Source organism: Thalassophryne amazonica, chromosome 1 (genome assembly GCF_902500255.1).
Source record: "Thalassophryne amazonica chromosome 1, fThaAma1.1, whole genome shotgun sequence".
In the NCBI taxonomy this organism is placed as follows: domain Eukaryota; kingdom Metazoa; phylum Chordata; class Actinopteri; order Batrachoidiformes; family Batrachoididae; genus Thalassophryne; species Thalassophryne amazonica.
Window position 1 is genome coordinate 52901985 of NC_047103.1, and position 26160 is coordinate 52928144.

The window sequence follows — 26160 nt, forward strand, 5'->3', positions numbered from 1 at the left end:
ACTCCATTAAATTTTTGAAGATGATCCAGATCTGGATTAGCGGACGTCAGAAATCTCTGACTGCTCGTTTGTCATGTTACATTTACTATTGGTCTCAAACTGGCAGCCTACGGCTATACAAGGCTCACAAGCCAGATATGGCATAAATATGACCTACAGAATAATTTTCCTTCTGCACACAAAATGAAAAGATATGTGCTTTCCTTCTCTTTCAAATGTTCAGGCTTGTTTTTATCTCAAAAACAACAAATGCTATAATTTTGTAAATCATATTAAGAAGAGCACATAATGAGGGCTAGTTTTTAAGCTACCTTTGATGCACCAGATCCTACAAGCACTTTTGTTTTGCCTGCAATATCCCATACCCACATTTGCCACTTGCTGGATGGTTAGTGAATGTTGCTTTGATTATGGAAAATTAGAAGTAGCTCCCTTTCTTCACTTGAGAATCACCCATCAAGGTAGTGGGGACAAACATGATGGCCACTATATGGGCAAATATTAAGACAAAATACACAACAGGACAGAAATCTGAAAATAATAAATAGAATGTGTGACTAGGGATGACAAAACATTTCCTCAGTACTGCATAGTAAAAGTCCTTTCAGCTGCTCCCTTGTTTGCGTAGTGCAGGTGCAAACTCGAAACACAAACATTTCTTAGCAACCCCAAGTGTTTCTAAACATCATTCCAGAGTTCATATCAAAAGACATCACGTGCTCTCTGGTGACGGTGGCAGAGAACACTGGACAAGCTGCTGGACATTATGGATGATGCCAGTCACCCTCTGCACACCATCATTAGCAACCAGAGGAGCCTCTTCAGCCACAGACTGCTCCTTCCCAAGTGCAGGACCAACAGACTGAAAAACTCCTTTGTTCCTCAGGCCATCAGACTGTACAACTCCTCACTCAGGGGGAGGAGCAACAGGAAGACAGAGGATGGGAAGGAGAGGAACAGTAGTAGCCAGTAAGACAGTAGCGAGCAGTATTTCTGGTATTTATATTTCTATTTACACTTTGCGAATTGTCTTTTTACTTTGATACTCTGTGTGCTGCTATACAATGCTACTTGAACCTCAATTTCCCTGAGGGAGTCTTCCAAAGGGATTAATAAAATTTTATGTAATCTAGTCTAATCTCAGTTTAGAAAAAAAAAAAGGTTTAATCTGATTTGCCTCCTCTGGAGTGGATACATAATACATCACAACTGAATTAAGGACAAGATGTGATTAATAAACAATACTTAAGTGTTAAGTAAAAGTTGCATTATTGATGAAAAGGCTAGTCAGTGCACAATATGCCGCTTGTCAACCCATTAAAGTGACGATCCACTTCGATGACTTTGCACTGAGCCTGCAGTCCATGAATAAATCTTATACGTTAATTTAATGGGGCTTGGCTTTTGGACTGACACCAATGCTGTAATGTACTGAATAATTACCTTGCTGCCCTATATCACAGCCTAACTACATCATTTGACACTTTCCTCCAAACAAATGAGTAGTCAGACATTAAAATATATCCAAATAATAATGAAATCACGTTCAGTAAAACACTTTATTCCTCTGCAGGATAAATAAACCATCTGGGCAAGAGGGGAAAACAAAAAACAAAACAATGCTGATGTACTGCTGTAGGCCACACTGACTCGCTGCATTGTACCTAAAATTAGTTAACTTTTTTTTTTAATAAACCAGTGTTACCAAAGTGGTAATTACAACATAGAGCCAATTGCCCTCCACACCTTTCTAAATATTCATAACATTTTAGCAAAAAGCAAAAAAGTCGCTCAGGCTCATTTTCATTTCACAGAGTCAGAAAGGGGAAAGAAAAGAAAAAAATTCACTGTATGCTTCTCATTGATCATCAATGCAAGGCCAAATAATGTTAAACCATCACACAATGAGGAACCATACAGACATTAAAACAAACAAAAGTTACTTTCCTAATCAGTTACATTACACCAAATGATCAAAATTAAATTTTTCCAACCCAAACTGCCAAATATTTTTTATGATGAATTCTACTCTACTGTGATTGACAAGATGGTTTAAAAAAAAAAAAAAAAAAAAAGGTAGGTGACACTTTGAAAATTGGCAGCACTTCTGAGTAGATTTTATTTACAACTCCGTGTCTGCCATGAAAACATTAAGACATCAATCACTTGAGAAACGTAGGGGAATATATATATATATATATATATATATGTATAAAAAACCCTCCCCCCCACCAAAAAGAAAAAGCACGCCAAAAAGAAAAATCTGACCAAATGTAATTGTCTTAATTTGTACTTGAATACCTAATTACTCTTAATATAAAAAAAATCACTTGCCAAGCAAAATTTTGGGAAGATATGACTTTAGATACACATCCTAAAAATCTTAAGTAAAACAATCTTGTTTGGAGTCATCTCATATGAAACAAGCTTTTCTGACTCACCATAACATTTTTAAACCGCTGTTATTGATAAAAGATGCAACACTTCCTTAAGTTAAAAAAAGAAAAGCTTTTGCATCAAATATGACTCAAGCAATATGTTCACTGAACAAGATTTTTAAGAACATTTTCTAAAAAAAACAACAAAAAAAAAACAAGTCAATATGCAACTTAAATTTTACTTGTTAAGTGATTGTTTCACAGCAAGTGTAATAAGATATTTTGGCTAGAAATTAGACATCTACAGAATAGGATTTTTCCATTTTTGCAGCGCGAGTATGAATATTGTAGCTGGAAATCATCCATCAAAAGATGGACATTATTACAAGGCTGAATGTCTGGAAAGCAAAGATGTTAAAAAGAAATTCCTAAATTGTGATGTTTACAAAAAATCCCTCAAGATCAACAGGAACTCATGAAAAGGTGAATCTTAGCAGTTATAAATATGCACTGGGAACAAAGGCAAAACAAACATGTGAAGCCAGAATAAGCAGAGTTGATGGAAACTGGAACATTTAACACTGCAGGTGACGTTTGTGAAATGTAAAAACAATCGCACACCTCATGGAAAGCAATCCCGATCAATAGGCACTTCTTGAATATGGTCCCTTTTTTTTTAGTTTATTTCTGGATTTGATTTCTTCATTCACGATGGCAGAGCAATGAGTTGGAATCAAAGCGTGCTGAATGATTGACAGAAAGCAAAGCTTCATGTGTTGTGGCCTCAGAAGTCCAGCTGGGTTGGGTCAATTCTGTGGGAGCTGAAAACACACACGTTTGAGCTGGACGAGGTGTTGGTTGGACACGGCCGCTGAGGCACTCGGAGAGAGGGGAATGCTGGGAATGTATTTATGAGGACTTTTCTTTCTTGGCCCGTGGCGAATCGGCTCCGTGGGAATTCACTCCGTTTACTCCGTTGGCTAAAAACAAGGAGCACATGCAAATTAGAGCCATTGACAAATCACTTGCGTGCAGTTGTGTAGGTGTTTGTGCTATGCAGCTTAACAAGAAAAACCGAGAGGATGGACTTTTAGTCTCACACAGACATTGTGTTTATATTCACTTTATAAACGAGCAGTCCAACATTTTTGGACCTCCCCACTCTCAGGTGTCACAACAGTGTCATTGTGACACCTGTGGAAAAAGGATTTTTTGGCCACCAGAACCAGACATATCCTTACATACGGATGCTTTCATGCAGGTTGGTGGTCCGTCTCTCATTTACTATAGTTATATTACAGCACATTATAATCATTATGCATGTTAAAAGCAGGTACTGAAGTCTGGTGCAAAAAAGACAATGAAGTCATTAATTTATACATGAATGAAATGGCTAATTTTCACATCATATGTCCATATCTAGACTCATCTGCTCTGTGCAAGACGTGCACCGAGCTGATCTGCATTCGGTGTGACATGCCCACAGTCTGTGGGAGAGAGGTGGAGAGTGGCTCCTGTCGAAATGAATAGGAGGTATGGTGAGCAGCAGCTTCTTTCTATTTAAAATAACAGGCACAGACAATTTCCTGCAGACTGGGGAATGGCATTCTTTCAGGATGTGCACTGGTTTCAGCGATGCATGTTTGGCTGCAATTTCTGCTTTTAAGATACTTTGTGAGCTATATAAGTACAGTTGTATGCAAAAGTTTGGGCACCCCTGATAATTTTCATGATTTTCCTTTATAGATCATTGGTTGTCAAGATGAGAAATTTCAGTTAAATATATCATAGCAGACGAACACACTGATATTTGAGAAGTGAAATGAAGTTTCTAGTATTTACAGAAAGTGTGCAATAATTATTTAAACAAAATTGGGCAGGTGCATAAATTTGGGCACCCTTGTCATTTTATTGATTCAAATACATTTAGCACACAAAATTGGTTTGGTAAGCTCACTGACCCTTGAATAAGGTGGCCATTTTCAAATGTTTCCCCTCTGCATCTCTAATGAGTGGCAACATGGGAGCCTCTGAACAACTTTCAAATGACCTGAAAACAAAGATTGTTCAACGTCATGTAAACCATGATGCTGAACAATCTTTGTTCAACATCATGAACTTTTTGTATCCACTGTGAGGAACATAGTGAGGAAATGGAAGACCACAGGCACAGTACTAGTTAAGGTCCAAAGTGGCAGGCCAAGAAAAATCTCAGATAAGCTGAAGCGAAGGATGGTGAGAACTGTCACAGTCAACCCACAGACCTGCTCCAAAGACCTACAACATGATCTTGCTGCAGATAGTGTCTCTGTGCATCATTCAACTATACAATGCACTATGCACAAAGAGATGCTGGATGAGAGAGTAACGCAGAGGAAGCCTTTTCTGCATACACGCCACAAACAGAGTCGCTTGAGGTATGCACATTTGGACAAGCCAGCTTCATTTTGGAATAAGGTGCTGTGGACTGATGAAACTAAAACTGAGTTATTTGGACATAGGGGGCTGTATGCATGGCTGAAAAAGAACACAGCATTCCAAGAAAAACACTTGCTACCTACAGTAAAATTTGGAGGCGGTTCCATCATGCTGTGGGGCTGTGTGGCCAGTGCAGGTACTGGGAATCTTGTTAAAGTTGAGGGTCCCATGGATTCCAGTCAATATCAGCAGATTCTTGAAAACAATGTTCATGAATCAGTGACAAAGCTGAAGTTGCACTTTCAATAAGACAATGACCCTAAACACTGCTCAAAATCTACTAAGGCATTCATGCAGAGGAACAAGTACAACGTTCTGGAATGGCCATCTCAGTCCCCAGACCTGAATATTATTGAAAATCTGTGGTGTGATTTTAAGCGGGCTCAGAAACCAACAAACCTGATGTTTTGTGAAGAAGAATGGTCCAAAACACCTTCAACCAGAATCCAGACTCTCACTGGAAGCTATAGGAAGTGTTTAGAGGCTGTTATTTCTGCAAAAGGAGAATCTACTAAATATTGATGTATTTTTTTCTGTTGGGGTGCCCAAATTAATGCACCTGCCTAATTTTGTTTAAAGAATTATTGCACACTTTCTTTAAATCCTATAAACTTCATTTCACTTCTCAAATATTACTGTGTTTGTCTGCTATATGATATATTTAACCGAAATTGCTGATCCAAACAACCAATGATTTATAAATGAAAATCATGGAAATTATCAGGGGTGCCCAAACTTTTACATACAACTGTATAGTAGTGTGATGAAAAGGTGCGTATTACAATGGCTTTAAATGGGAAAGTGCCTCTGCTTGGTCTACTCCCTCTCCAAACAGTCAGATCAACGTAAAGTCTGAACTGTCCACATCACAGGACAGCTCAATCGGTGGGTCCTATAGAGCAGGCAGCAGTTCCAATGTGGACTACAGTCGCATGTGTCACAAAATCCAAAATGAGCCCATTTAGGGCTAAAGTTCAAGACCAAATCCATGACCAGTTCTGATCGAGGGAGCTGAGGTGGAGGCTGTGGATTCCTACTAGTACCTTGGGCTCTGGCTGGACAGCAAACTGGACTGGACAACCCACACCAACCATCTGTACAGGAAGGGACAGAGCAGGCTGTACTTTCTGAAGTGGCTGCAGTCATTTAACATCTGCAGGAAACTCCTGTGGATGTTCTACTAGTCTGTAGTAGCCAGTGCCCTCTTACACCATTGTGTGCTGGGCGGGCAGCACATCCAAGGAGGACACATCCAGGCTGGACAAACTGATCAGGTGGGCTGGCTCTGTGGTTGGCATGAGGCTGGACTCTCTGGTGACGGTGGCAGAGAACACTGGACAACTGCTGGACATTATGGACAATGCCAGTCACCCTCTGCACACCGTCATCAGCAGGAGCCTCTTCAGCCACAGACTGCTCCTTTCCAAGTGCAGCCTGAAAGTCTCCATTGCCCCTCAGACCATCAGAATGCACTACAACTCACTCGGGGAGGAGGAGTAACAGGAATACCTTGGTCGGGAATGATAGGAACAATAGTAGCCAGTAAATCAGTATGTCTGGTATTCATATTTGTGTATTTATATTTGCAAATTCTTTTTTTGGCCTTCACTTTTGATACTCTGTGTGCTTATTACCCTGTGTGTTGCTATACAATGCTGCTGGAACCTCAATTTCCCTGAGGGAGTTTTCCCAAGAGATTAATAAAGTTCTATTTAATCTAATCTAAGTCTGCTTGTAGCAGATGAGTTCTACATGCACAGACAGAATTGTGGGATTTTGAGGATGTTTAACAATACAAAAATATTTAACTAAGGTTTAGACAAAAACAGATTTTTTGCTTATACAGTAAGAGGCAGATAGATAGGTAGACAGACAGACTGACTGACATGGACATAAAGAGATAAATACATAAAGAGAGATAGACATAGAGGGAACTAGAAACGATTAGCCAAGTAACTCAAATAATTCGATTACAAAAAAAATGTTCGAGGCAAATTCTGTGCCTCGAAGCTTCGTTTAACATTGTAGTACATATGCCAAAACAAAAAACAAAAACAAAAACAGAAGACTAGAGCAGTGGTTCTCAAACTTTTAATACTGCGTACCACCTGAGAAACAATTCAGCTGTCTGAGTACCACCATGATGACCGATTTTAAAATATAGCCATTTATGCCATCTCAATTAGCTTTAAAAACACAGGAGAGATGTTTATTCCTTATTGTGGTTGTTACCTGAATTGTTACCTTACTGAATCAGACAATGTGGCACCAAGTCCAACTTTTTTGCTGCCTTCTCCCCACACGTTATTTTTTTAGCAAGCGGTAGACATAGCTTCGAGCAGATGGTGTGTGGCTCACCTGACCTAGCTACGAGCAGGCTAGCTTCGTAGGAAGCCTCCTGTGCGTCGGCTGAGGGTGCAGTACAGGAACGAATGGCGGACTTTGACTGCTTCAGCTCATCACGTTTTCTTCGAAAAAAAGTCCACCGGCTTGTCTTTTAAAGTCGGGTGTTTAGTGTGTAGGTGCCGTTTGAGATTGGCTTGTTTCATTGAGTTGTTGCACAGTACTTCAGAACACACAACACATTGTGGCTTTGGTTCTTCCTCGGTCCCGCTCCAAAAGAACCCGAGCTCGAGATATGTTTGGTCATATTTTCGTGCAGCTTTGTGGCGCTTTCTGTTCGAAGAAGCCGCGGGCATTTCAGGGTCAGCGTTGCATCTTTTCGTTAGCACTTGAAGTAGTGCTACTCGGTTCTGCTTCCACATTGCTCAAACCAAGATCCTCTCCATCCTGATCTGCAACTTTTCTTTTCTCTGTCTTTTTCTCTCCACTTGCCACGCTCTTAAACTCATTTCGACGTTAGAACATTACATTTATTTACCCTTCGCATTTACGTTTCTGTTCCTGCTCGCACCAACAATTTCAAGTGAGTGATCCCATGATTCCGTGCAGCCTGTACGTGCCTACGTAAGCGGAGTACGTTTGCAACAAATATTTTTTAAAAGACACAATTTTAATTATCTCAAGCTACACATTCCGTTTGAAACGTATTTATAATGCATTGTATTTTTCTGATTTTTTTTTTTTTTTTTTGAAGTGAAAATGTGGAAAAAATGTGGAAAATCATGACATTCCCCCGTGTACCACCAGACAGCGCTCACTACCAGTTTGCGCGCCATTGGACTAGAGCATAACAGCTAACCAAATGAGCAACGATAGCTACACCTTCAATGCGACACGCAGAGTAAAAAATAGCCTTTTAAGAGAAAGAGGGTCCACACTGATCATCTGAAATAGTCCTACTGCACATTTAAAGCGAAGCAGTGTTTGTCTATTTTTAAAAAACACACGGTCCGCTCGACGTGGGGAGTGACTATTCGCCACACTGACAAAGTTTCTGAAAGATCGTCTCAGCAAAAGTACACTATTTCAACTGTGTTTTACTCAGACTTGCACTGAATGTTTCGCTTTTTAATTTTCACTTTGTTGGGCAACACACAATACTTCACAAACACTGTAACTTAAATAAAATTTAAAAAACTGACTGCGAGGTTTGCATGTTCAACCTTCAGCTGAAATGCATCTGCTGAATCGCAGAGAAAGAGGGATTTAGGGGAGGTGATGGTCTAATGGTTAAGCTGTTCGGCTTGAGACCAGAGGATCCTCGGTTCAAATCCCAGCCTGACCGGAAAATCACTAAGGGCACTTGGGCAAAGTCCTTAATCCCCTAGTTGCTCCCGGTGTGTAGTGAGCGCCTTGTATGGCAGTACCCTGACATCGGGGTGAATGTGAGGCATTATTGTAAAGCACTGAGCATCTGATGCAGATGGCCCAATAAAATGTTACCACTTTTTGATTGTACACAAGTTTTTGAAATGAGAACTTATTCGAAAATTTTATTTACAGACTTTTAACAAGCATCAAATTAACATTTGATACCAAAGGTTTCCCCATTTTGTCTCTTGTTTTCCGCACAGTTCAATAATTGATGACATGTTCAATCCAGGCTCCTTTTCTTTGGATTACCCTGTAAATGCAGTCCAAGACTTTGGCGCAGCGACATTGTGCCATTGAGAGCCCTGGACTATTGACGATGTTTGAAAATACAAAAGTGCTTTTTATCATATTGCTCGATTACTTGCCAGAATAATCGATAGAATACTCAATTACTAAAATAATCGATAGCTGCAGCCCTAGAGGGAACTATGGAGAGATAGACGGAAGGATTAAGAGTGGTGTAAAGAGATGGAGAGAGAGAGAGAAAATGAGATGAGAGAGGAAAATGAGAGACATAAGAGCACAATAGAGATGAAGAAAGATATAATGATAGAGCTCACTACAGGGATAGAAGAGTCACTTGTCAGTAATGTTGCTCCATTATGAATTATTTTAAAAGCCTTCTCTATCATCTTCTTGGGTAAAATGTGTTTCATTGCTTGTGAAATCTTTGACGCTTGCAGAACAATTCTTCATAACAAAGTAAATCTATGTCACCGCTGTGCGACTTTCTCACCCTTGTCTTTCTTTGATTTGCTCTTGGAAGGCACTTGTTTCTTTTTCAAGGTCTGAATCTGGGCATGCTCCCTCCACCGGCGCAACTGAAAGTTGATGAATTTCCACATCATGAAGGCCTGAGTGAGGCAGATAGCGGCCAGAACGGTTATCCTAGCAGAGAGAGAAAAAGTCAGGAGCTCTTCAAAAGAAAAAAAGAGGTGAGTCACACCTCCAAACATGAAATCTTTAACATGTCTACTCATGTGCCACACTAGTGTACAGACTGCACAGCTTTTAGGGCAGGTTTGTCACCATTTCTTTTGTGAGTCATAATTTCGTTATACCTTCAGTGGAACAATCTTCTCCAGAGTATTCCACCATTCCAAAAAAGGAATAATGCATAGACGGCAGGGTGACAATGCATCTTTGGAGGTTTCTGTGCTCTCTGGTACTTTTGGTGCATTCTGGGTGTCATTTTAAGTTTTAGTTGCTTGTGTACAAGCAGATTTTAAAGCTGCACTTACTGAAAGCCATGTGACATTTTGTTAAGGGCGTGTTTGTAATGAACCTTAGAAACAATCTGTATTATAGAACCTCTCTCATCACCAGATGAATGGGTGTGAGGCTTCATTCTAAGCCTCTGCAGAATGCTGCCTGGCTTTGTAACATATCTACATAATTCATAGTTTTTGTACGTGTGTGTGGTTCTGGACATTCCATTATGGTGTGTAGTACTTGCACTGAGCAAAAACTTAATGAGTAAAAACTTACTTTTTTACACGGGTGCAAACAATTTGGATATAAGCAAAATTCAATGTGCAAACCTGGTCAGGTTTTGCACCTGAATAGTGTGGTCGAATATTGGACCCATATTAGACCATCAATACAGCATTCTGAAAGAAAGCTACTCATGTTTCTGCACAACTATTTTACGGCTTTACAAAGACAGTGCTTGCCTTTTATGCAGAGGGCTGATGCAACATAAAATTGTGGTGAGAAATAATGCTGATGATTTAAAACGTATTAACTGATACAGTATGCTCGTGTAATGACATTTAAATTTGTCTCATGGGCATTACAAAAAAAAGAAAAAAGAACAAAGGCAGAGTACCTCACAATTAGGACATTCATTTAAAAGTGTCATTTATTTATTTATTTACTTTTTGTTGTATGGAGTTACATTTAAACTTTGAGTGGACCTTGTGACACCCCCCCCCCCCAACCCCCAGCACACACACAAAGATGATTTCACCTGCATATGTAACTAAGCCCCAACTTTGTGCTGAGAAATTAAGCCAGTGTGGAAGTGTCACATCTTGCAGTGCCTTGACTGGCTTTTTGGTGCTTGCTCCAAAAGCGAATCAGTCCCCATAAACCTCATGTTAAAACCAAACTTTACAGCAGAAATAAAAATTGATTACAGCATAGTACAAAATAAATAAATTTAAAAAATGCTTTGGTCTCTATAGTTAGTTTCGTGTTCATAACAACAGTATGGGCATAAAGCTGGTTTATAAATAATCTGTTTAAGATAGTTTAAGCCATAAAATTATGAATGACAAGAGCAATCCAAAATTTCTGGGGTTCACTAAATTTGGTGACAATCTGTGAAGTAGCTTTGACATAATCCCTCAAAGCCTACTGTATATAAAAGTGAAATCTTGACTGAGAATCCGGATCACCTCCAAAATTTAATAGTCTTCCACAACCTAATATCTACCTGTGGTGCAGTAATCTGTGCAGTAATTTTGACATAATCCTGTTAACAGACAAAAATAAATAAATGCTGATGATTTTATTCTGTTCTTGGCGTACGTAATTAGGGTGACGGACATTTTGAGTGACAGCTACTGTGCCAGTGTGTGCTAGCTGCTGTAGACTTAACTATGTTTACCCTTTCTGAGCATTTTATTAAAAATACCTGAGATTATACATCTTAGTATGCAGTCAATTGTAATAACAGTCCATCTAAGAAGTCAGTGTGCCAGTATTTCCATGGACTGAAATTTTAGTATTATTTAATTTGTATGTTAGTGTGTATGTCAGCACTAAATAGCAGGTATTAGTGTGTTAGATATTAAAGGATTATTACCAGACTGTGAGGTCTGTACGGGAAAATATCAGGCCGACGTGTTGTCAGTACAGGCCGAGCGAAGCGAGGGCCATGCAAAAAAACACGGAGGTCTGATATCCCCGTACAGACCGAGCAAGTGAGGTTCATAACTTGTTTATTATATGGCTATTGTTTATAAAACGCAAACTTATAGTATCACTCGAATATGAAAGCTGCTGACGGCTCGAGGGAGTCTGACCTGTTCGCCTCACCTCCATGAAGAACTTGTTAAACAGATGGTCCGGTCTTTAGCTGGTAAACTTTCAATCTATGTTTTTTCAGATGTTGTTTAGATATTTATGGAGTGCATTCATGTCCAACTTGCCTTTTCTAGTCACGTTTTTACCTTCTGGTTTGTAAAGAAAATCCGCATTTCGGACCGATTGTCACTGAAACCGGTCCGATATGGGAAAATAACGGACAGAATCAGCCAATCACAGCGCGCGTAGCATTGCAGCCATATAATAAATCTGTATATCTGTGGGTTTATATTTCATTTTGCTATGTTTTAGTATTAAATAATCACTTCATTTAAAGGATCATATTTTTAGTTTGCCAGGGGCTTAACCATGTAAGTGGGGTTGATAGAATGGGTATTTGCGCTGAGAACAAAAGAGGGGTCAGGTTACCATAAGTTTCGGTTTAGTGTGGATCTGAGCAAGGGCTGGACCTCCCTCGATACTCACAGGGACCAATTAAGTTAGGAGTTGCAAAATAAGGTCCGCTTGCTGTCACGCCCATATAGTGTTTTATAAAAACTCTTTTCTGTCTTTGTTTGTGGTTCAGACCACATGTTCTCCTGCGTGAGATACATGTCCACGAACCCAGACCTGTAAAATTCACCAACCTTTAACCTGAGCAGTAGACTGAATCTAGACTATTTGGACTGGGAGACAAAAGACCAGGGGGAATTACAAGTAGCTTGGTGATAATTTGGTCCACTGGTGCAACTCTTACTAAGGTAATAAACACCCGAACCAAACAAAACATTTTTGCCTTAGCTTGTTTGGGAACTGGGATGGAGAATGTGTGTGGACTTCATGTGTCCTGTGCAGGTCACGCTAGTTTCTCTTTTGCCATATATGTATTGGCCAGGAGTTAGGTGGAGTCAGGAACTGACATTATGGGACATTTCAAACCGCCCCATCCGAGCTCCTTGAGAAGTCCTATGGGTGACATCATGGAGGGTTCAGTCAGTGTGTGTATATACTGTGTATATATATATTTTAATGAGTAGCATTATGGAAGAATGACTTGATTTTCAGAAAACTTGGTAAAGAGGTAGTACAGGTGGAGCAGATCTGAATAAAGGGGTGAATGCAGGACATTTTTCAAAATCCTCCCCAATTTCTGAAGGATATTGTAGAAATGTTTATTCATGACAAAGGAGCTACACTATTCTTTTTTCTTTTGTACTTATATATCAATCTAATATCAATTTATTTATATAGCGCCAAATCACAACAAACAGTTGCCCCAAGGCGCTTTATATTGTAAGGCAAAAGCCATACAATAATTACAGAAAAACCCCAACGGTCAAAACGACCCCCTGTGAAAAAGCACTTGGCGACAGGCGACTTATAAGAGCTACACAGATTTATGTAATAGATGTACACACTCCACTGTGGGACCTTCTAGTTTCATGATCATCTTGTGCCAGGTGTCTTCAAAAGCACTCACCGAACAAAGAAAATATTAAAGTTTCCTGCAGCCAAATCAAGGCCTTGCTGCCCAGCTGTGGCAAGGCCAAAACCCACAGTGAGGACAGATAAAGACAGAGTGAGCAGTCGGCCAAGGACGAACAGCACGGCCCATATGGTGAAGCTAGAAGGAGAAAAGAAATTAAGTTTTAAAGTGCAGTACATCAGAGCTGTCACATTCAAAACCTCTGCCCCTACAGGTGGATACGTCCGAAGTCAGTACACCACACTGGGGTCGGGTGGAATAAACTACAATCTTTAAAGAGCAGATGAGCTTACCCCATTTGCCTGTTTTCATTGCTGAAATAGTTCAGGCGTGAAACGTGGAAGAGCAGCTCCACAAAGTAGTGCAACACCAGCAGGACCAGACCCAAGCGGTTCAAACTAAAATGCACAGGGAGACAGAAACTCCACCTTATTACAGCCGACAGGCACAGCGGAGCAGCTCCCTCACAGAGCCGCCTCCGCTGCAACGAAATGCCACACTGTGCAGTGTCAGAAAGCCAGGTCTTACTTGAGGATGTAGGCTCCAGCAATGTGGACCAGATACAAGAAGATGTACACAAGCTGACGAGGAATATCCTCCTGAACGGTAAACACCCGAGGACAAAAACGAGAGCAGTATTTACAAAAGTGTTCAGGACTGAGCAGAGAACAAGTCAAACTTCCTAGGTTCTGCTGCATTGTTTTAAACAGGAAACGCTCACCTTCTTTGTCTTTTGGAAGTACAGCTCTGGGAGAGCATGCAACCAGTAGCCCAGCTGGCATATGTAGTAGAACTTCATCTGGAAACTGCAGGGAAAATTTGCAAATAAAGAGACTGATAATATTAGACGTTGCAGTTCCAGTAGTTCAAGGCCCTGCTCTTGAGCCGCTTTGAACCCATGTAACCAGTTTACTTGGCGCAGAGCCATGAGCACAGAGGTGATCTGCACATGCACGGTGAACACCCACTTACGGCATCAGAGTGTGTGGATAACCCTCCCACAGGGAGACAGGGTTGGACAGGAAATTTTCCTAAAAACAAAGTGCATTCACTTCAGACGTTTACAGCCGTGTAACAAAGGTTCAAATGTTCCAGTCAGTTACAGCGCTACTACATACAGACAGCAAGATACTGAGGCCCCAGCTGAAGGAGAAGAAGTAGAAGGCGGTGAGCTGGCCCGACTCATTAAACTTGCTGTGCTTAGTTTTAGAGAAATGCTTCTTCCTGTTAAATTTCTGCAGAAATAAACAGCCGTAAACAATGCAGAACTGCTCACACAGACTAAACAGTGTGTACCCAGAGCGCAGGGGCTCGTCCCACTTACATCCAGCACGTACTCCTGGAGGATGGCGTGCATGATGATGGCCACTAGCATGTAGAAGAAGATTGTAGCCAAGTCCTTGATGCCTTGGTGGAAGTGGTTTACAGTGGTCTCCTCTGGGCCTTCTGCAACAGTACAAACAGGAAATGTGTGACCATCATAACTCACGAAAAACAGAGTATTACGCTAAGATGCTGAACATGAATTACTCAACACAACCAGGGTTTTCCAGAGTACAGTTGAACATAGGGGGTCCCTATGCTGTGATGTGGATTCCCTATGCTGTGACTTAACCAGCATAAGGGAGCTTTTCTGTGTTTTTTTCCCCCCACTTCTTTTTAAAGGACATGTCGCACATCATTTAATGTCCCAATTAGCAATGCAAACTGGCCCTCAAAATGCAGGAAATAGTGTTTCAAAGGGATATAAACTTTAAAATTTTCTCGGGATGCCCCTCCTACAATACTTGCACCTGCAATACTCATCGCGGAGCTATGCTGTGAAAAACTCCTGGTGAGAACCCTGACAACTGCAGACAATTTCTTCTTGCAGATACCAGACTGTACAATTCTGTATTGAAATTCATTTCCGTTACACCGTACACTCTCACATGTACAGGTTCCTGTACCACTTGATAGATTTTTACTTGTTACCCAAGGCCATCAAATATGGCCTTTGGGTATTGCGAAGGCTTTTCATCCGTCCATCTGTCTGTGCTCAGCAAACATCCAGTCCTATTACTGCCAGACTCTTGAAGTTCACAGGAAAAATTTTTGGGACACAGACCTTGGACAAGTTCAAAGATGGTTCACCTTCAATCTGATCCGTTTTGTGTTTGAGTGATGCTGGTGACAGCCAATCAGAGTAGACCTACACCGTGACACAAGTCGCTAAAATGCTTTGTTTTGTGTGTTTATATACATCTCATATATTACGTAAAAGGTAGCAAGAAATTAACACCTCTAAAACTGAAAACATTGTTTTTGTAACCCGATAACACCTCTGGAAGGATTTACAAACCATTTAGGAGACGTTAGCATGGTGACACCACAGGCTGCTAGCTAGGCGGAAACTCTTTCGTTTGTGTGCAAAGATAACCTCTTTGTCATATATTATGTAAATACAGAGAGTGATCTACAAATATTCTTTGATTTGGACAACTTCTGCTCTTGTCACACACGCAAAGCCTCCTACAGATGCCATTAAAATGTAAATATTGTTTATGATTGATTGAGGGGCATTATTGAACTTGTACAGATTGTACATAAGACAATAGAATCTTAATTAAACAACTGCAGATTATAAAGAACACAATGCTTATACGTCTGAGGGTATTTTAGCATTGCATTACTTTATATACAGGGATGAGATTGGCAAATTCGATTTTCAGAGGAAAATAAGCCAGGGTCCAGGCGGGTTGGAAGTTGAAAGACTACACAGTTACCTCCCTTACACTACATGCTCATTGTGCACCTACTTCATACTGGTCACTGATCAGCACAGTGTTACTTCCGCGTTCGGGTGACTGACAAACTGATCGAACTTGCTGCATCGGCGATAACAAACAAAGACCACTCAGTGTTCTGAATAGACGACAATTTTATTAAACTAAGGTACTCCTGGCATTAATTGTTTTTTGCATTCTTACGCCCCCGCCCCTCTAAAATTTTCTCAACGGATTTGGATGTTTCACAAAATCGACCCCGCGGGACTGTCAAATCCGCGGAAAAATCTCATCCCTGTATATATTAACAACAAAGAAGCAGAGATGGATGATCTAAAGCATATATTGATCAGCAAAATATTTATGATTGATTGCAATAATGGTGTAATAATGAAATCACAGGGTGACAAACACATGACAGACATACATATATATTTACTTGGTGTGTAGAGCACAGAGGATAAATCAGCCTACCGATGCCTTAAATTCTTATGTGTATTTTTATCCTATTTTTAATTTTGCCTGTGAGCTGCTGGAAGAACTAAATTTCCCTTCTGGGATTAATGAAGTGTCATCTTAACACTGGCATGAGTATTGTTAGTGTAATTACTCTGGAGAGGGTACTTCCTCAAAGATTTCAGTCTGGACTGACACTCATAGGTTTAAAACCTAACTAAAACAAACATACTTTTGTAACTGTGACCTCTGCCTAAAAACACATTCCGCTCCCTCACATCTGGATCTTGATCTGGGTCCAGCTCAAATTGCATTCGTGCACACACCGCAAATTACTTGTGAAGTACCCATTTCTTCCATTTTTGTTTTCAGATCAGAAATGTGAAATCTGTGACATAAAAAAGTCACCTCGCTTCTCTTAAAAAAAAAAGTCACTCAATAAATGGAGAATCATGCAGTAGTTCATGGGTTTTTACCAAACAAACAGGGGTGTGCATATATCTTTGTTGGTTAGTGTCATCACAAGTGAACCACAAAGAAAATAACAATTTCAACTCTTTATTTTACAAGAGGACATTCACCATCGCTTGGTTGTCTTATCAGATACAAGCCAAAAAAAAAAAAAAAAAAAAAAAGTTACAGAGACAAGCAACTACTAAGGTCGGTCTGATAAGAAGTCAAACACCGAGTCTCCAGTTTGTACACCAGGACATGAACAAGCTCTGAAGCATTTTTCTGTGAATAGAACTTGGCAAAGAAAGTGTTCATCTTGAGGAGCTCAATCTGCACTCAGTCATACAAATCCAAATTCACCTGACACAATGTCACCACAAGAGAACTTTAGAAATCAGACAGTCTATATATAGTTCCAAAGGGGAAACAAAATCTGCTTGTGCACAGCTACAAAAACACTGCTCCAGAACATGAAGAAAACTCCACAAAATCAATAATAAATGCTTACAACATCTAAATAATAAAAAAAGCCAATGAAACATTCATGCCATTTATTAAAAAATGATTAAATTGTGAGGACTTAACATTTCATGCACAACTTACCGCTTGTTGATATGGTGACGTTGTACTGGACAGTTACGAATAACACTGCAAACTTTGAGGTGACCTATGCACAAAAAAGTGAAAATATATATTAGCAGTGAGATCACACAACACTATAATCTCAGTCTAAACAGGATCTGAACAAACTATAATTTCCCACAAAAAAGAAACATGGACGACTATTTTTCAAGTCAAAATAATGAGGATGCAGTAGGGTTTATATGGCACTATGGATGAAAGATTCCTTGATGTAGAAGTAGCTCTTACAATGAAAAGCACACATAATGTCATATGATGTTAATATTATGGATCATTAATTACACAAGCCAGTAACAACAGAAAACCAAACTTAAAGGATAAAGCACAAATACAAAAAAATGAGCTGCTCTTCATTAGAAGTCACCTGATATGACCACAAATAAACAGTAGAAAGAATTAGGCAACTGAAACCATCCACATAGAAGCAGAGAGCTGCATCAAGCTAGCTACAGATCGAACTGCAAGTTACACAGACATTTTCAAAATAAGACAAACTGCAGTGAAGAGGCTACAGCTGGAGGAACAACTGTCTAAGGAATCAAATTACCACAATGATAACTGATTAATCAGGTTACAAATATTAACAAACATCAATTAACATTTATTTATTTATATAGCCCTTTATGGCAGCCAAACTGTGTCCAAAGTGTTTTACAGTAAAATAAAGCAACATAAATGCCTTCCATCCATTTTCTATACCCGCTTACTCCAACACAAATTCCTTCCATCCATTTTCTATACCCGCTTACTCCAAAATAAAGGTCACAGGAAAGCTGGAGCCTATCCCAGCAGTCATGGGTGTGAGGCAGCGTACACCCTGGAAAGGACATGAGTTGCGTCGCAGGGCCACATAAAAACAAGCAAACAATCACAGCTGCACGCACACCTACAGACAATTTAAGTTTCCAATTCACACATCTTGCATGTCTTTGGATGTGGGAGGAAGTCAGAGTACCTGAAGGGAACCCACGCAAACACAGGGAGAACATCCAAACTCCACACAGAAAGGCCACATAGTCCATGAGCTACTAGGGGTCCTAATGCACTCCTTAGTAAAAGGCACATGACAGCCCACCTGGAGTTTGCCAAAAGGCACCCGAAGGACTCTCAGACCATGAGAAACAAAATTCTCTGGTCTGTACAGACAAAGATTGAACTCTTTGGTGTGAATGCCAGGTGTCATGTTTGGAAGAAATCAGGCACCATCCCTACAGTGAAGCATGGTGGTGGCAGCATCATGCTGTGGGGATGTTTTTCAGTTGCAGAACTGGGAGACTTGTCAGGATTGAGATTAAGATGAATGCAGCAATGTACAGAGACATCATGGATGAAAACTTGCTCCAGAGCGCTCTTGACCTCAGACTGGGGCAACGGTTATCTTTCAGCAGGACGATGACCCCAGCACCCTAATTGCATTTAGTCTATACATTGCATTTTTGGAGTAATATTTTGAAAAGTCACAGGTCAACATGGGTGTAGCACTTCCTGACAAGTGCAGTACATCAATGTAATAGCTGACAAGAAATAGACGAGAGGGCAGCACTTCAACTACTGGTGTCCAATATGAATTGCTGAAGAAAAATGGTCTTTCACCATCTTTTTGCACTGAAATGAAATGTGAGAATAAATAAATAATGTTCAACAATGATAGGAAGACATCAAAAATAAAATTAAAACTACTGAAGTTTCTCTGCAAGGCCCAGGAAGCACACTTTATGGCCACAAGTGCAAAAACGGTATAGTGCATCAGGTGTGAAGGGGTTAATCTCTGAAAGTGTGACACCCCCTTTAAATTCTTCAAAGTTCAAAACATTATTGGTGCCTGCATAAAAACATCTGAAAGTTTAGTTGAAAATCTTCAACTGGTTTGGTCACAACAGCATTTTAAGTCAGAAAGGTGGTGAACTTTGACTTCCTTGGAGTACATGTGACCCTTTGGCCTATATTTGCATAACCAATGACACAACCAAGATTTACTGAATAGCAAAAGTTAGGAGACTTCAAGACCTTTCAAATGCCACCTAATTTGTCCAGATATTAAAATGATACATGTGTAGTCTGATCAATTTCATTTCCCCTAACCCTAATTTTTCATTCAGTGGGGTCATACAAAATATTCTGCTCAAGCGCATATTTTGTACCACTTTATTTGATGTTAACATCATTTTTCTGATGCAGTAGGCCTACATAACAGCATACCAAAGACGTCAAGCTGTGGTGGTGGTGGTGGGGGGGTAGCCCATGGACTAACAGGTGAGCATCGATCCCATGACCTTCTTGCTGTGAGGCAACAGTACTACAGGAATACAAATTCATGATAATAAAAGCAATCATGCACTAGAATAAAAAAAAAGGCACATAAACTTCCCCGTCACCCCTTGTATAGACATACATACACAAAAAATACGGCGGACAGCTGACTTTTGGGGAAAATCTGTTACAATTATGCTACAAAGTACTAACATAGAAAAATTGTTTTGTGAATAATAATATTTTACAAATTATCTGTTGTTATGGCCTGGGTGATACACTGTTGAGGCACAGTTCTGCCATTTTGTCTGGAGTGTGAACATGTTCATTCTGGGTTTGGGGTCACATGTACACAGAAAATGTCCAGATTTGAATCTGCTGTTTGGGACGTTAGAGGATGGATAGACAGTTGAATTCTGGCAGGTCTGCAGCAACCTCTCAGGCTTTTATTTTGAAATACAGGCTCTTATTGTGGAAGTGTGACACAAACAAGCCTGAATTAAAAAAAAAAAAAAAATTCTCAAAAAATATTGGTCCAATCACCTTGCCGTTTTCACAACGTGAATCCTCATGAAAAAATACATAACTATGCCAAAGGATGAAAGTCAGATCTTTCTGTATTTCAAATGATGTGCCGGATATACAAACACACAGAGGTCACCTCCCTTTTATTATATAATGCACCAAGCTTCCAAACATTTAGCTACACTTAATGAGATAACTACATGCACATTTACTTCTGTAAAGTGCCACAAGAAGCAGTTAATTCTGAGTTCTTTCCTAGCAGAGTAACATTAATTAACTCGTATTAATTAACTCTGTTAGTGAGCTTCTGCTCACTAAATAACTAATACACTAAGTCAGTTAGTTTTGCTCCTTGTTACATGAATTAATCGCACCACATTCAAAATAAATGCAACATTTTTTTTCGTTTTGATGATACACTTTTGGACAGGTATGACTTAGGCTGAATCTCAATTCTACCCCTCGGCCCTTCCCCTTCTTCCTTCCCCTCCGTTTTGTGTGGGCACAAGAGACAGAGGGGTGTCTCAATTCTCTTTTTGGACCGAGGCAGAGGGGTAGGCGGAGGGCTACAAACCCCTCAGTTTGGAGGGAATCTGGATGCACACTACGTTTGGAGGGGTAGGAGGAGCTTACTGCTGTCTCCAAGGAAACAAACATGGCACCGAAAGAGCTACACAAATGAAAGTGGCTTTCATTACAAATTACACTGTTTAGAAAGTTTTAACTTGCCAAAAAAACTTTACAGCCAACTGCTTATGACAGCACTGTGTATGCTGCTGGATGCATGTTGCGTATATTGTCGTTCTGAAGAATATTGTAACTTTGCTCGTGCGCTGAGGCGTTATAATGCACATACACATGAACGCTACAATAAGACACTTTTATATCTCACAATGGAGAAAATCATGATAAGGATAAGCACGTTAATTTGTATGTTCATAAATCTTTGGACAATAGCGATCCCTGCTGTTGGATTTGAAGGTCTGTAACGCGTTTGTATTTTGTAAACAAACAGGGAGCCCTGAGCACACTCGTCTCCTAATAAGCTTTGAGGCAGAAAATGAGGAGAAGTTTCACCAATGGAAGTAAGCTGGAAAATATACACACACATGTATATGTGTAACACATAACATGATGTCCTAATAGACTGATATTATGTGTCAAGGAAATTTCTAAAGGAATTAAGGCTAGATGCAAAAAATGGGAGAATTTGAAAACGAAATATAAGGTTAGAACTAGATGCAGCCCGTAACATACATACAGGTGCTGATCATATAATTAGAATATCATGAAAAAGTTTATTTATTTCAGTAATTCCATTCAAAAAATGAAACTTGTATAATGTATACATTCATTGCACACAGACTGATATATTTCAAGTGTTTATTTTAATTACTAATTAATTATTAATACTATTAATTATTATTATAAATTACAAATTAATTAAGATGACATGATTGCGATGCGTCGAAGAAATCTGCGACTTTGCATTTACCCAGAAAGGCAAGAAAATAAAAACAGCAAACAGGCTACTGAAACAAGCTGCGTTTCGGCTGACATGTTAAACAGTGTAGACAGCAGTTTGACACGGGCAGTTTTTTTTTTCCTCCTAAGGTAAGTTGTTCCACTCCTCCAGCCAATGCAAAGGAGTCGGTATCGGGTTATTTGGTCACGTGACTTTTAGTCAGGATTCTGACATTTTGCTGATTGGCTGAGACACACCGCTCTCTGACTGGCTGCAGCGTTTGTTTACAATGTAGCACTGGTACCACAGTCTCTGGAGGAGTGGAACCAACTTACATTTTTGGCGGTTACACCATAGCCAATCACAGAGCGTGGTGTGATAGCCAATAGCGGCCAACGTATCAGATGGACCAATCACAGCCATGTTCTCAAAAACACGCTACCAGTCTCTTTGTATAAGAGACTGTGGTACCGGTGCTACTCCTAATGCGGAGGGGTGTCTCAATTCATAGGGCTAGAGGCATAGCCCTTCGCCTTACCCCTTGTTTTAATGGGGTAGGCGTAGGGGTAGGGGTGTACAAAAGAGAACTGAGATTGGGGGTTATAGTCAGGAAATACCGTAATTGTAAGTTAGATATATTTGTGTTTGCTCCTCCAATAAACAATAATTCAAAGAAATAATTCTTAGTTGCAGTCCAAAACTGAAAACTCAGTCACCCTTCTGTTTAAATACTGCCCCTACAATTACAACAGTTAGCACAATTTCTACAACCATTGTTTAGTATGTAATGCAACACTGAAGCCAGCATTGCATTGTGAAAGTGGATGACACTGCAGAGCTTCTTGCAAAACTGAGGCAAACTATGAATTTGCTCGTTTGTGTGTTCTTCACGTGTGGTTAGTAACAAAACTGATGTGTCAGTGTGGTTTGAGAACTGAGTATTCTTCTTCAGAGATGAACATACAGAGCTACAAACCTTGGCTAATGGATACACACTGGTAATATATAAAGTAGAAACAAAAACACAGGGTCACCCTTGTCTTTTTGTTGTACAACCCCTGGCAAAAATTATGGAATCACCGGCCTCAGAGGATGTTCATTCAGTTGTTTAATTTTGTAGAAAAAAAGCAGATCACAGACATGACACAAAACTAAAGTCATTTCAAATGGCAACTTTCTGGCTTTAAGAAACACTATAAGAAATCAAGAAAAAAGATTGTGGCAGTCAGTAATGGTTACTTTTTTAGACCAAGCAGAGGAAAAAAATATGGAATCACTCAATTCTGAGGAAAAATTATGGAATCACTCTGTAAATTTTCATCCCCCAAACTAACACCTGCATCAAATCAGATCTGCTCGTTGACATTGACCCTATGCCATGACATTGACCCTATGTGTCTTTTTGACATGTTTTCGCAGTTTTTGCTCTATGGCAAGATGCATTATCATCTTGAAAAATGATTTCATCATCCCCAAACATCCTTTCAATTGTCCAAAATATCAACGTAAACTTGTGCATTTATCGATGATGTCATGACAGCCATCTCCTCAGTGCCATTACCTGACATGCAGCCCCATATCATCAATGACTGTGGAAATTTACATGTTCTCTTCAGGCAGTCATCATTATAAATCTCATTGGAACGGCACCAAACAAAAGTTCCAGCATCATCACCTTGCCCAACGCAGATTCGAGATTCATCACTGAATATGACTTTCATCCAGTCATCCACAGTCCACGATTGCTTTTCCTTAGCCCATTGTAACCTTGTTTTTTTCTGTTTAGGTGTTAATGATGGCTTTCGTTTAGCTTTTCTGTATGTAAATCCCATTTCCTTTAGGCGGTTTCTTACAGTTCGGTCACAGACGTTGACTCCAGTTTCCTCCCATTCGTTCCTCATTTGTTTTGTTGTGCATTTTTCGATTTTTGAGACATATTGCTTTAAGTTTTCTGTCTTGACGCTTTGATGTCTTCCTTGGTCTACCAGTATGTTTGCCTTTAACAACCTTCCCATGTTTGTATTTGGTCCAGAGTTTAGACACTGCTAACTGTGAATAACCAACATCTTTTGCAACATTGCATGATGATTTACTCTTTTAAGAGTTTGATAATCCTCTCCTTTGTTTCAATTGACATCTCTCGTGTTGGAGCCATGATTCATGTCAGTCCACTTGATGCAACAGCTCTCCAAGGTGTGTTCACTCCTTTTTAGATGCAGACTAACGAGCAGATCTGATATGATGCAGGTGTTAGTTTTGGGGATGAAAATTTACAGGGTGATTCCATAATTTTTTCCTCAGAATTGAGTGATTCCATATTTTTTTCCTCTGCTTGGTCTAAAAAAGTAACTGTTACTGACTGCCACAATCTTTTTTTCTTGATTTCTTATAGCGTTTCTTAAAACCAGAAAGTTGCCATTTGAAATGACTTTAGTTTTGTGTCATGTCTGTGATCTGCTTTTTTTCTACAAAATTAAACAACTGAATGAACATCCTCTGAGGCTGGTGATTCCATAATTTTTGCCAGGGGTTGTATACTAACTCAAAAGTTGGTGGGATTTTGTGTGGAAATGATCATGGGGTTCACAAAAGGTTGATTATATATATTTTGGTGTCAAGCCTGATCTGCCTCAAATGATTCTTGAAACAATATCCGACATCTGAATTTGGCAGCAGCTGGCTTGGCACGTACCATGTAATTATTTAAATAAGACTTGAAGACTGGTCAAAAGAAAAGGATAAAGTGGGTGTGAGCAGCATGACAAAAATAAAATAAAATAAAATAATCTCTCTCTCTCTCTCTCTATAATTTTTTATTTTTTATTTGTGAGAGCCAGTTTGACAGAAAATAACATGAAAAAACCGAGCCACTTTGATGACTGACAGGAGTTGGCATAAGCGCCCAAGTTTCTTCTTCTTTTAACACTTGTCAACAGCCTTACACAACAGCACCATGAATAACTGGCACTGAAGTGCTACTCTGTGGAGACCTTCTCTAGAGACATCTGTCCAAAAGCTGCTGCTACACATGGCCAAATTTGGTGCCGCTTCAGGCCACAGTAGAGCTACAACTAGGCAGACATCAGATGATTTGTGCAATCAACTCTCACCTGGCTGTGTTTAGCACCAAATCGTCCCAAGCAAGCACACCACTTGGCAAACGTTGGGCTTTCCCAGAGCTTGACGGACTCCTGGCTACCTTGGCCCCACCCAGGTTCAACTTAAGATGGCCCAAGATGGTCATCCTGGTGTACACGGTGTCTTTGAACAACGTAACATTGTGCTTGCAGGTACTTCCAGGTGAATGTGAGGTGGCTGGGTATATGGCTGAGTCCCCTAAAATGTGTTTAAAAGTGGTATGAGTATAACTGTCCTGTCCACGAGTTGTACTGATCTATGCCGAGCGGCATGCCGACCTCCACCTGGGAATTACAAGATGTGCCAAGGTGCTGCTCAGGAAAACCGAGAAGAAATCAGCCAAGTGTGGAAGCAGCTTGAAATCTTTAAATCTTTTCCCCCGTTTGGGGAACAGAAGAACCTAAAGATTAGGTTAAAATTAGCGTTTGTGCAATCTTTCATATATTAGTCCTAGCCCAGCGTGAAGAAATTTTACTTTGAAAAGCAGAAGAGGAAGTACTTTTTTGTTCCAGGTGGCTTGACAACGACGTGTCTCAGTGGGGGATGAAACATGTTTCAGACAATGACATAAAAAGCACTAAAAGTAGACAACAGAGAAACACGGATGGTGCTTTAGTGAACGGATCCAGGTGTTAGTCGGTGTCATGAGGTGGTATTTTATTCAGTGTGCTGGTGCAGGCGGGTTTGTGCGGTGATGACAGCCTTTTCACTCCATGTGTGATTGCCACGTAAGACATCGACGCACAAACCAAGTGTTGCACAACGCCACACAATAAAAAGGAGGCCGATCAAACTATGAAAAACTTCGAACACAATACTTTTGTTTTCACAAAATAAAGCCGCACATGAGCAACTTCACTTTCGTTAAATAAAAAAACCTTAGAGACTATAAATGTGGGATTTGAAATTCAAACAACGGCAGACGCCAGATGGAGAGCGAAAATCAGAAGTAAAAAAAACAAAACAAAACAAAAAGCTTCCCGGAATGATGTAAAAAAAAAAAAAAAAGAACAGAGAAGTTTGGACTCACCTCAAACATCAGCCCCAGAAGAAACACCATAGCAACACAGGAAACAATATCTGCATGGTTCTGGATCACAAACTCATGGCTCATCACCGGCGGAGACTTGGTGTTCTTTTTTCGGATTCCCATGGTGCAAACTTTACTCGTCGAAATTCAGATAACAGCTGTTAACAACAACTTAAAAAAATACGTGTCGAATTTTCTTCTGTTTCTCTGTGAGACAACGGAAAGCTTGCCCGCTGTTCGTGCACAGGGCCGAGCACTGACTGAATGGCGTGTCACTCTTCTGATAG

General features: G+C 40.0%; 1 protein-coding gene across 2 annotated transcripts; it reads right to left on the bottom strand.

Annotated features, from left to right (window-relative positions):
- Positions 1 to 1547: 1547 nt before the first annotated feature.
- Positions 1548 to 26160, bottom strand: tram1 (translocation associated membrane protein 1). 2 transcript variants are annotated; one of them, XM_034169938.1, is made up of 11 exons: positions 25874 to 26160; positions 17427 to 17490; positions 14474 to 14595; positions 14268 to 14384; positions 14122 to 14180; positions 13871 to 13955; positions 13678 to 13748; positions 13443 to 13547; positions 13144 to 13287; positions 9370 to 9521; positions 1548 to 3358 (listed from the first exon to the last, which is right to left on the bottom strand). In XM_034169938.1, the coding sequence occupies exons 1-11, from the start codon at positions 25994 to 25996 to the stop codon at positions 3288 to 3290; spliced, it is 1113 nt and encodes a 370-aa protein (XP_034025829.1). In that variant the 5' UTR covers positions 25997 to 26160; the 3' UTR covers positions 1548 to 3287. The 2 variants fall into 2 exon arrangements, with proteins under 2 accessions (XP_034025829.1, XP_034025819.1); XM_034169928.1 differs by having other exon boundaries at positions 14474 to 14598.